Source organism: Sarcophilus harrisii, chromosome 2 (assembly GCF_902635505.1).
Source record: "Sarcophilus harrisii chromosome 2, mSarHar1.11, whole genome shotgun sequence".
NCBI lineage: Eukaryota > Metazoa > Chordata > Mammalia > Dasyuromorphia > Dasyuridae > Sarcophilus > Sarcophilus harrisii.
In genome coordinates, this window is record NC_045427.1 from 431,553,611 (window position 1) to 431,566,333 (window position 12,723).

Consider the following 12,723-nt stretch of genomic DNA (forward strand, 5'->3'; position numbering starts at 1 on the left):
GAGGTGTAGAGGGGCCAGAGCATGGGTGCTAAACTCGGAGAAAGGTATGGATTGAGAGACAAAAAGTTGTAATGAGAATGAAGACTATTCTATGAGGAATTTATCAGAGAGAAGGGAAGATAAGAGATTGTTACTGGAGAGAGGATTTTCAGAATTCACCATCATATGAGTATGTTTGATTATGGAATGAGCATCGTTTCTCCCTCTCTTACCCTTCTCCCCTCTCTCTCCTTCCCTCTCCCTCCCTCTTTCGTCTCGAAGACAACAATACTTTAATTTCTATCTTTGCATCTCTGGACCTAGCATAGTCCCTAACACATAGTATATACTTATATACTTGTGCTTGTGAAATGAATGAATTAATGGGGGAGGAGGTAGATAATAATGTGTATCTATAGATAAAAGCTGTTCCTTCAAAATTCATTGAATTTATTTGAAATATCATTTAGACTATCTCTTAGGCAGCAGCAAAACTCACATGAGGGAAAAGACGGGATAACATTTTTCATTCTGATGTTTCCTCATTTGTAAAATAAAAAGGGTGAACTTGGCTTCTTAAGCCTTTCCCAACTCTAGATGTCTTGATCCTATGATCTTTCCAGCATAATCATTTTGAAAGTCTGCAATAAAGACCCCTATACCTAACATTTTAGCATGTCATTTTATAGAAAGTACTCTCTTTCAGAGACTTAAGAAGTCCCAAATCCTTTCTTTTGCTATGGAATTACAAAAAACTTTTTTTTTTTTTTTTTTTTTTTTTTTTTTTTTTTTGCCATCTCCCTAGCTTCTTTGAACCAGTAAAACAAACTTGGGCCTAGATTTGAATATTTCAGAAAAAGCTTGGAAATTTTTAACAATACATTTTTATTTAAATATTTGGGATATTCTTTTAAAAAGAATTGAGAAAGAATGACCTTGGATATAGGGTGTGCGTGTGTGTTTTGCATTTGTAAATTGTAAATTTTATGGAATGATGAGCTTTGATGAATTTCCTAACTTTTAAATGTGCTTATTGTTTCCTTTTAAAATTCTTAAATTTTTTAAGCTGAATTTCCATTACAATGCTTTGAAAACACAAATGATTTTATTTGGTGATGTGTTGTTATAAAATAGTCAAAGTAGTTAGCATCTGAAATTGCGATATCTCTTATAGTTCAGAGTTCTTGCCTTTCTTTGGAGATAGAAATCTAATTGCTCTAAAGATCTAAGAAGACATATCCCTTTATTTTGGATGACTTTTGAATTCCTTTTTTTTTTTTTTTTTTTTGTCCATTCTTTACAGTAAATGTTCATCTTTCCTGGATTTGGTTGCTGGGGTTTTATAATAAAAATTTTATTCTTTTATTTTTAAGGATTTTTTTAATGGGTTTAATAAGTGAAAAGTAACATTTCAATATTTTTTACCTTTTCTGGATAGAGAGGCAGATGAAGGCTGTAAAAAGCCTTTAGAAAGATTGCTGAACATCTGGCAAGAAAGAAGTGTTTATGGTGGTGAGTTCATTCAACAGCTGAAGTTATCTATGGAAGACTCCAACAGCCCTCCACCTAAAGGTAAAATTATATTTTCTTGCTGGTCTTTACCTGTGTTAAAAATGGAAGGTGGAAAAAATACAGTGGAAATTTCTATGAATAGTCATTAAAAGATTTATTGGAGAAATAATAATTGGTAATTATAATAGTAACTTATTTATATAGCCCTTTAAAGTGTGCAAAGCATGATTTCCAACAACCATATAAGGGTGTGTAAGTTGATCTCTATTTTGAAAAATTAAAAATAAGTTAAATTTTGAGAATGACTTGCCACGTCACATAATAAGTGTGGAGCTGAAGCAACTCTCCTCAATAAAAGTTGGAGGTGAGTTGCTAATCTACATTTATAGGTGTTTTCTCATTGGGATTTCCCTGGAGCAATGAAATCACAGGCACTGTCTGGCCATGGTAGAAATAAAGAAAAAAAAATTACTGCCTTCAAGAATTTTATGTTTTACTGGGGAATACCACTTTACACAGAAAAGAAAGTACAAGGTAATATAATGAGAGAGTACAAACAACTACCCCCTAGTTGATCAGGAAAGGCTTCTACAAGAATTGACACTTGAGCTGAGCCTTCAGAGAAGCTATGGATTCTAAAAGTTTGAGGTGAGCAGGAAGTATATGTCAGGAAAATAAAGTGATTAGCTTTGCAAAGGACCAAATAGGAAATAGAATGTCAGGTGAAGGAAACTGCCAGGAGGCTGGAATGTAAAATACAAAAAAAAAAAATGTGAAATTTCTGGAAAGGTAATTTGGGGATAGATTGTAGAGGTTATTTGCTACCAAGCTGAAGAGTTTCTTTTATCTTAGACGTAATAGGGAGCCATTGAAAGGAGTGAAACATAGTTAGATCTGTACTTTAGGAAGTTTATTGCTGTAGATATGTAGAAAGGAAGAACTTTTAGGAGGCTGTATTCAAAGCATGTAGCAAGAAGAGCTTGTACTGGAGTGCTAGCTGTTCAAGAGGAGAGAATGGAAATGATAAAAATGTTGTGGAAGTAGAAGTGACAAGATTTGATAACTGATCAGATATGGAGTATAGAGGAGAGGGAAGACTTGAGAAAGATTTCAAGGATACCTACTTCTAGTTTATTAGCTAGTTTTCTTACATAATAAAGAATGGTGTTATCTTTAACAGAAATAGGAAGTTTGGAGGAAGGGTGGAATGTCTTAGGGTATTGGTGATGTGGGATGGGAGTTCATTTTAGGAGATTTGGTTTGGGTATGTTTATAATGAGATCACTAAAAAGTGGTATGTAAAGTGAAAAGTGTTTTCCTAGTCTTGAATTCTATGCCACTTTTTAATGTAGCCTTAAATAATACTATTTTTAGTTATCATATCAGTTGACTTGTATTGAGTATGTATTGATCCTCTCTTCATACTCCCTCCCTCTCCTCCCCCCCCCCCCCCCCCCCCCCCCCCCCAAACTAGGTCCATTATAGATTGTTGGGTAGCCATGCTTCCTCATGTTATACTTGTAGAATTGACTTTTTGAACCCAAGTGTAAGATTTTACTTATCTCAGTACTAAATATAGCTTAATGTTATATCCTGTTAAGATCTTTTTGGATCTTCATTATTGTCCAGTATGTCAATTATCCCTCATAGCTTTGAAATACCTGCATATATGACAAATATGCTTTTAACATTTAACTAATAAAAATGTTAAATTAGCACAAGGCCAAACAAAGTCCTTTGGGGGTACTTCATTAGAGACTTTCTTCCAAGTGGACCTTGAATCACAGCTAAGTTTCAGTTAATGCAGGCTTAAATAATAATGAAGTTTGAATATGAATTATAAACTACCACATCATGTTTAATGTCAGTCAAAATTCATTTAATGTGCTGCATGAAAGCAAGGTAAGGATTTTAACATATTGCTACATAGTCATTCTGGGCTTGATTATTCTCCTGTATGAATGTGATACATATTATATTACTAACAATTCTGTCAAATAATTTTAGAAAGAATTCTTAATGAAAAGGACAGAAGGAAGTTTGTTATTACATTAGAACAAAAAATGTTCTGTAATTGAATAGCATGATTATGATTATAGTAACTTTAAAATAAGATGAGATATTGGAATGCCTGAATCTATGGAATGAAATTTTTTTAAACGTTTAGGTAAAATAAAAAAATAAAGTTTCATCAGCTTTTGTGATTTGCCATTATATGGAATAGAAATATAAGAAATATAGTATCTTTTTGTTTGGTGAATTGAAGATTGAGATAAAAAACTCATTCCTCTTAGCAGAGCAACCATTCAGGCAAAGCTTCAAGTTTAAGGCAGTAGAAGGAAAGAAAAATGAAGTAATCAACAAAGTTTTACTGCAAGCTTGATTGATTATTCAAGTTCAGTTGCATAATGTTAAAATTATCTGGGAGATGGCCAATGCAGATGAAAATAGAATAGGTAAAATATCCTGGTGTTTTGAAGAAAATAATTGAAGAAAATGGGTGATATTCTATTGAGCAAATTTCTAATGTGGATGAAATAAGTTTATTCTGGGAATGATGATTTCAAGAACTTACAAATCTAAGAAAGAAAAGGCTTAACTTGAATTTAAAGTGTTCAAAGATCACTTGATATTTTTATTGGTAGATAATGTATGAAAAGGGCTTTAAATTAAAACAAACGTTCATCAATTTCAAAATCTTTGTGCTCTAAAAGGTTACAACTATATATCACTTCCAGTTCTTTAGTGTTTAAATAGTAATGCACAAGTGACTAAAGATATTTTCAGAGACTGGTTTTCAAATATTTTAGTTCAGCTTTTGAAAAATATTTTAAAGGCAACTTCATTACATTACTGATTTTAAATAAGGCCCTGGATCATTGTGTGATCAATGTGAATATGCAATTGAGAACATTTACCAATATAGGAAAATTTAAAGAAAGAGAAATTGGTTCAGTCTACACTATCAAAATACAAACAATGGTGTTTTCGTCGATCATCAGTGTAGACTTCTTTAGGTATGATATTGTCATTTAAAAAAAAATTCTTTCTAAAATTGTAATAAACTTGAGTAAAAAATACATGAATCATCATTTGCTTTATATTAATGAACAGATTAAAAAACTTACTTTAAAAATTTTCATTGCATATTTCAATTGGATAGGAATCCAATTACCATATTTTACATATAATTATCCTGTAACTGTGCATATTCTAATAATGTAACCTGTTAATGGGATTTATTCTTTGTAGTAATCAAGACATAGTTTTAAATCTATATCATTTAAGGTCACTAATTAGTGGTTTTTCTGTGGGTCCAGCTATTTAATTCCCAAAATACGTATTATGCTCTAGCCTATACTTTTCCATCATGTTCATGAGAATAGCATGAGAAATTTTGTCAAATCCTTAACTAAAGTGTAGGTAAACCATGTAGTGTTTGTTTACCAGTTTGCTTAGTCATCAAGCATTAAGTGTTTAAAGCTAGGTGCTGTCTCCTTGTTAAGTGCTAGAGATAAAATGAAAAGCAAAAATATAGTCCCTGCTTTTAAGGACCTTGCCTTCTAATGGAGAGGCATACACACACCCACATACCCATTTTGGAAGGGACCAGGAAAACTGTCCTTCAGAAAAATAGGATTTGAACTGAATTTTGAAGGAAGCCAGAGAAAGTAAAGAGAATATTATGTAATAGAGATCCAGTGCATATACGCTAATGAAATACCACATGTGAGGAACAGCAAATGGGCCATTATAGTTAGATTATAGAAGGGAGTAAAATATATAAAAAGATTAGAAAGGCAAGAAGGAATCAGTTTATGAAGAAATTTAAATGCTCAAGAGAAGATCCTGCAGGTAACAGAAAAATACTGGAATTTATTGAATAGGGAGGGGATGAAATGGTCAGATCTGCACTTTGGGGAATATCTTGGACAGCAGATTGGTTATATGGAATGAGTACAAGATTAATACCTGGGTGACTGGAAGGATAGTGGTATCTGCAATTGTTAAATTGAAAAGGAGAGGAGAATTTTGGGGGAAGAAAGTGAGTTCTGTTTTGGGAATATTGAGTTTGAGGTGCCTATAGGACATTTAATTTGAGATGTCCAAATGATAAATAATGACTCAGCACTAAAATTCAAGAGAGCAATATTAGGAACAGTAAGTGATCAGTTGTGCTTATTGACTTGAGGAGATGACATTTTCCTCTGAGGCTTCATAGAGGTGAAGGGAAATGCTAATAAGATTTGACAATTAAAAGACTTTTTGTGTCTTCGGATGTTGGTTATGCTAAATTAATAGATTCGAAACTAGATGCAAAGAATTTCAAAGTGAGGAAGAGAAATCAACAAAGGAAATGAAATTTAGTCTGCCATGAATGGCTCTTGATAAATCTGGGCTGTTTTTTTGTGATCACTGATTTCTTTTTCAAATATTCATTCGCTAACCATCTCTTTAGTGTATTTTAGGATTTTGCCAGTAATTGAAGTCAGGCTCACTACCTTATAACTTGTAAGTTTTGCTTTCAAAAAATATTTTGAAAACTAAGTGACAGAAGGAAAAGGACCTGTATGTACAAAGATATTTGTGCAGCTTTTTGTGGTGGCAAGAATTGGAAATTGAGTGAATGCTCATCAATTGGGGAATGGCTGAATAAGTTGTAGCATATGAATGTAATGGAATTCTATTCTGTAAGAAATGATGAGCAGAATGAAAAGCCTGAAAAGACTTATGTGAACTGATGCTGAGTGAAGTGAGCAGAACCAAGAGAACATTGTACACAATAACAGCAAGATTGTGTGATGATAAACTTTTTTCAGCCAAGCAATGATCCAAGACAGTTCCAATAAACTTGGTATGGAAAATGCCATCTGCATCCAGAGAAAGAACTATGGAAATTAAATGTTTATTGAAATGTACTATTTTCAATGCTCTAAATCGCCATTGATCAGAGAAGTACAAATTAAGACAACTCCGAGGTACTACTACCTATCTCTCAAATTGGCTAAGATGACAGGAAAAGATAATAAATGTTGGAGAAGATGTGGGAAAACTGGGACACTAATACATTGTTGTTGGAGTTGTGAGCTGATTCAACCATTCTGGGGAGCAATATGAAACTATGCCCAAAAGGCTATCAAACTGTTCATACCCTTTGATCCAGTGGTGTCTTTATTGTGCCTGTGTCCCAAAGAGATCACAAAAAAGGAAAAGGGACCCACATGTGCAAAAATGTTTGTAGCAGCCCCTTTTCATAGTGTAAAGGAACTAGAAACTGAGTGGCTGCCCATCAGTTGAAGAATGGCTGAATAAGTTATGGTATATGAATGTTATTGAAATATTGTTCTATAAGAAATGACCAGCAGAATGATTTCAGAAAGGCCTGGGAAGACTTACGTGAACTGATGCTGAGTGAAGTGAGTAGAACCAAGCAAACCTTGTACACCATTGTACACAGCAACAAGATTATATGATGATTATTTCTGATGTGGTTCTTTTCAACAATGAAATGATTCAGGCCAATTTCAATAGATTTTTGATGAAGAGAGCTATTTGCATCTAGAGAATACTGTGGAAACTGAATGTGGATCACAACATAGTATTTTCACCATTTTTTATTGTTTGCTTGCATTTTGTTTTCTTTCTCATTTTTTTCCTTTTTTGAGCTGATTTTTCTTGTGCAGCATGATAATTGTGGAAATATGTATTAAAGAATTGTACATATTTAACATAGATTACTTGTTTTAGGGAGAGGATGGGGAGAAAGGGAGAAAAAATTTGAAACACAGTTTTACAAGGGTGAATTTTAAGCTATGAATATATTTTGAAAATAAAAAACTAAAAAAAAGAAACATACTATTTTCATCTTTTTTTTAGTTTTTTATTTGTGGTTTTTCCCTTTTGTTTTGATTTTTCTTTTACAACATGATTAATAAGGAAATATGTTTAAAATAATTATACATATATAATCTATATCAAATTGCTTACCCTCTTGAGGAAAGGACAGGAAGGAAAGGAAGGAAAAAAAAATTGGGACTCAATAACAACAAAAAAAGAAAATTAACATTAGCCTTTCTCTTCTCTTGTTTTCTATTGTTTTTCAAAGATCATTGATAGTAGTAGCCCGATTTTTGCATTTACCAATTCGTTCATTACTTGGAAGTTTAGTTTGTCTAGGTCTGGTGATTTGAACTTATCAGGAATAGCTAGATACGTATTCTTTTAGGATCTTCCTGCTTATTTTGCATTTCTACTTCCTTTTAGCCATTTTATTTTATTTTATTATATAGCCAGAGTTCATGCTTCTGAACAGAGAAGCAGACTGAGATTTGAGCAGCACTACTTCCTGTATTCACCACCCCCTACTGCCACTGTAGTCCTATTTCTTCTTTGATTCTCCTCTTTTTCTCTGTAGAACTTTAAAAACAAATAAAAGAACAAACCAAACACCCCAATAAACAAAGTACTTTGTTGTTCTTAGTTTTCTTTACCAGCCTCTCATTCTGAGCTTTGGGATTCTTGACTTTAGTCTTTCAAGACTATGCAGTTCTTTTGTATGTATGTTGGTTATCTCCCCTTTCTTCTATCTTCTGTACATCTCTTTAAAATCAAAGTTGGACATTGAGTTGCTTGTAAAACATTGTTTTTATTGGACAACTTATCCTTTTCTTCCTTCTAGAAATCTTATTCTTTAGAGCTTCCCATTTCTCCTGGGGTGACTTTTCCTTTGTAGAAATTTATGAGGTCCTACATATTATTCTGTTTAAAAACTTTGAAATCAATTCTCTTAAAATGTACATGTCACATTCTCTGTATATTTCCTTTTCTTTTCTCTCACAAATTCTAAAATGGAATGTGTGCTTTCTACCAGAGATTCCCATCATTTATATCCTTGCAGTCAGCTTCTGTTTGCCATTGTGAACTAGCTCCAAAAGATCAGTTTTCCTTGATGGTTTTTCTACCTTTTAAAGAATGAAATTATTAAGGTAAGCTTTTGGTTTTGGCAGAGAAGGAGTTTCAACAGATATCTAGATAATTGAATTTCCCCATCAGTGTTGGATCATACCTCCATTCCAACCTTGTAATAGATTTCCTAAATGCCTCATCCATTCCATCTTTTTGCCCAGGAAGTCTGCTGTATTCTCTGATATTTTGTTTCTTCCTCTCTTTGTTTTTATCTAAATGTTTTTTACCAGGCTTTTTTCCTCTGCTTCCTACATTTTCTGACAAAAGTATGCCTTATTGCTATATACTAAATCTCTCCCCTTTTTGAATAATGTTTACTTTTCTGGAACCATATTGCGGCCATGGATCCTTTTTTTACCAAATCTTAGTAGTGATGTGTGTGAACACCAGTTTTCCACTTCTCTTGTTAACTATACTATTGTGCCAAGATATAGAGTTGAGAAATATTATTTTTTAAATCAGAGAATTTATTAAAGTCGACTTAGGCCACTTGGAATTGGTATCCAAATTGCATGATCCAGAACAAAAGGACATAGTGCTTTTTATAGGGTTTGACAGAAACCATCAGTTAGATTAGATTGTTTCTTTATCTGACATATTTGCAACTATTTGTTAAGGGAATATATCAAAAACGAGCAGAGAGACAAGACTTCTGTCTTACATGAGATTTCTGCTGCTAATGTTACAACAAAGAGGAGACAAGTGTCTTTTAGGTGTATTAAAGGGTTTGGGATTATTGGGTCAATTTAAAGTTCTCAAATGCAGTTTTCGGATGCAAAAGGGGTGTGTGTGTGTGTTATGGTTCTAACAATACTTTATACATTTATACATTGTCATGTAAAACTGCATTTTATTTTTTATTTCTTTTTGGAATTTATTTCCTTTGAATTTCTGGGCATCTTTGTTGCTATTCTTATATTTTAACTGCTTTCATTGTATCCAGCTTTGATATACATAGTCATTTTTATTACTCCACCTTCCTTTTCATTTTAAAGCCCTTTTGATTAGATTTTCAAGATTCTCTGCACATATATTTTCACTAATCTCTGCTGTCTGTACTCCCATTTCTGGCCAAGATCCAGGTATTTTGCATAGTTTTAAGCCATGCTTTTTGCTCCAGTTTTTTTTTACCCCGAGTTGTTAACCCAGTTTGTTTTTTCCGAGTTCCTCTATATCCATTGTAAGCAGTATTTTTTTTTTTTTCTTTATCACTGTCATTTCTAAATATATGACCTCCCCCACCCTACCCCCCACTATAAGCTATCCTTTGTAATAAAAAACAAAGGGCAAAAATTAAGTAGGTTAGCCAAATTAACCAACATATTAAACCACTCTTTGGTTTTCTTATCCCTGTTTGTACAATGCTTTGTTGGTAGGAACAAATTTGGAAATAAAGCAGTTATGTTTAATTTCATCTGGGTTCCCAAGTAGTAGATTAGGATAAAATCTGGTTATCAAGAGGTCCTTATCCTTAATAACATAGTCCAGCTGGAGAGATAAAACTTAGATCCACAAAATGTTAATATAGTTTATATACATATATAATCTAGAGGTAGTGGAGTGATAGTATATGTAGTGCACAGGACCTGGAGTCAGGAAGACTTGAATTAAGATTTGGTCCAGAACCTTCTAGGCTCATGAACCTGGAGCAGTCACTTGACTTTTGTCTGCCTCAAGTTTCTCCAACTCTAAAATGGGTGTATTAATAGCATCTGTCTCACAGAATTTTTTTAAAATTAAACTTGATGATATATGTAAAGTGCTTAACAGTGCCTGGCACATAGTAGGTGCTTAATAAGTTCTTGTTCCCTTTTTCTTTTCCTTCTTCCATGTTTTATAGAATGAAAACTCTAAAAATTCTGGAATAAATTGATATTTGTTTTTTTAAACTTAAGAAAATCAGCTTTTTAGTTTTAATCCTCTACTCCAACCAAAAAGTCAACTCAGTTTCTTTCCCAGGACCATTCTTCAGGCCAATTTTTTTTTTTTCCTTTCCTATCTGTTATCTGTTAATATGTTCCTTTTTTCAGTGCTTATCCTTCAAGGCCCACTTGAAATACTATTATCTCCATGAAACACTTTACCTGGCAAAATCTAGTCTATTATCCTACATAGCTTCCTTTCCTCCTCTGAAACCTTCCTTGTGGCAGTTATTTGCTATACTAATATTTTTTGCTTATATTGCCTTTTGGCATCTTGTATTATTACTCGTTATTATTACTCATTACACATGACTGTTTTCATGTCTAGGTTGTAAGTTAATTGAGGGCAAGCACCACATGCTATATTTCTATCTCTATAACAATATATTGTTGTTAAATTTATTTGTATTTATTCTCCCTTCCCAGAAAAAAGCTTTCACCAATTGAGGACACTGGAGGAGTATTTGATGGTGTCTAATTAAAAGTGACACTCTGAACACTGATTTGTTTATTTATAAATGATAATTATTAGACAAGAACATGCCCTTTGAATGGTCTTTGCTTATTATTAGTTAGGTTATAAAGATCTGGCTTAATAGAAATGGGGAAAAAGTGGATAATGGATTCTCCAGAAAGTTCATCAACAGCAGAGAATAGCCAATAGATAGATTCCCTTTTATTTTAGAAAAATATTTCCTGAAAATGGGAATATATTATCAACTGAGCCCTCTTTGCTTGTTAGGAGTGTGTTAGAGTCAACTCTGACTGGTTCAGATGTTAATGTTAATTTTTCAAATGAATTTCAAACTAGTGGTAAATTTTCAAAGCATAAGCTTTGAAAATCAGCAAATACTACAAATCAGAACTTGCTTTATTGTTTCATTATTGTTTAGACTTAATAAAGTGTTAATAATTCAGATTAAATTTAAAGGTATGTTGTGTTTTTTTTCTTTTCTTTTTTGAAAAGCTGGTTGTTAAACATAAATTTAGAATAAACTTGAGGATTTTTTTTTTTTGGAAAGCTCGTTGTTAAACATTTAATTCACTAGCACAACACTCCTCCCTGCTTTCACTCCATCTCTGACACAGAGTGATCTCATCATTATTTTGATTCTTTAGCAGTACTTCAGAATCCTTATATAATAATATCTACTATTTTTTTTTTTTTTTAAGAGTAGGGTTTCCTTTCTAGCCCAGGTTGAAGTGCAGAAGTCACTCATGGGCCAGTCTCAATACTTGCACAGAATCTTAACCATCTCTGTTTTCCTAATTTGGGTCAGATCATTCCTTGTTAGGCATTCCCTTTGGGAGGAAGAGTTGCCATTTTGGTGCCAGATTTAGTACAGATAAATGTTCAGTTAGCCCAATTGCAGCTTGGAATTTTTAGATTCAAGTGGTTAGCCTTAACCTCTCAGGTAGCAGGAATTTTAAGGATTATAGGAATATGCTGCTATCATGTCTTGCATATTAAGCTATTAAGCTGCTTTAAAAAGTTTTATTTAACTCTTTTATATATGTGTGTATTAATGTATATGCATATTTCTTTCATTTCCCATTTGAAAATCTCTCATTTTCTATTGAAACCCTCCTTTGTAATATCTAGTTAGTATTTTACATTTTCAGGATGCTGGGAATAGTATTAGGACCTGCCTCTAAGTTGTTTGCCTTAGGGTAAGTCATCTTCCTCTTTAGACTTCAACGCTCTTATCTATAAAATGAAGTAATTGTTCTGCATGATTTCAGAAGTCTTTTTGTAAACTGTAACATTCTCTGAGTTTTAAAGATGTTAACATTTATCCTATGGAATTTAAGGTTACCATGTTTCGTCTTAAAGCTTTCACCACTTATATGAATGTTATGGAATATTATTGTTCTGTAAGATATGACCAGCAGGATGAATACAGAGAGGCTTGGAGAGAATTACATGAACTGATGCTAAATGAAATGAGTAGAACCAGAAGATCATTATATACTTCAACAACGATACTGTATGAAGATGTATTCTGATGGAAGTGGATTTCTTTTGACAAAGAGACCTAACTCAGTTTTAATTGATCAAGGATGGACAGAAGCAGCTACACCCAAAGAAAGAACACTGGGAAATGAATGTAAACTGTTTGCATTTTTGTTTTTCTTCCTGGGTTATTTCTACCTCCTGAATCCAATTCTCCCTGTGCAACAAGAGAACTGTTCAGTTCTGCACGCATATATTGTATCTAGGATATACTGTGACATATTTAACATATATAGGACTGCTTGCCATCTAGGGGAAGGGGTGGAGGGGAGAGAGGGGAAAAATCGGAACAGAAATGAGTGCAAGGGATAATGTTGTAAAAAAATTATC

General features: G+C 33.1%; 1 protein-coding gene across 9 annotated transcripts in view; it reads left to right on the forward strand.

Moving 5' to 3' along the window:
• Positions 1-12,723, forward strand: part of RPRD1B (regulation of nuclear pre-mRNA domain containing 1B) — a 77,730-nt gene that overhangs the window by 12,474 nt on the left and 52,533 nt on the right. For all 9 annotated transcript variants that reach the window (XR_004232209.1, XM_031954066.1, XM_031954063.1 and 6 more), the window contains exon 3: positions 1,418-1,551. Coding sequence is in view for 8 of the 9 variants with exons in the window: in XM_031954066.1 (XP_031809926.1) it covers positions 1,418-1,551 (134 nt within the window). In the remaining variant the exon portion in view is untranslated. The remainder of the gene's footprint in view (positions 1-1,417; positions 1,552-12,723) is intronic.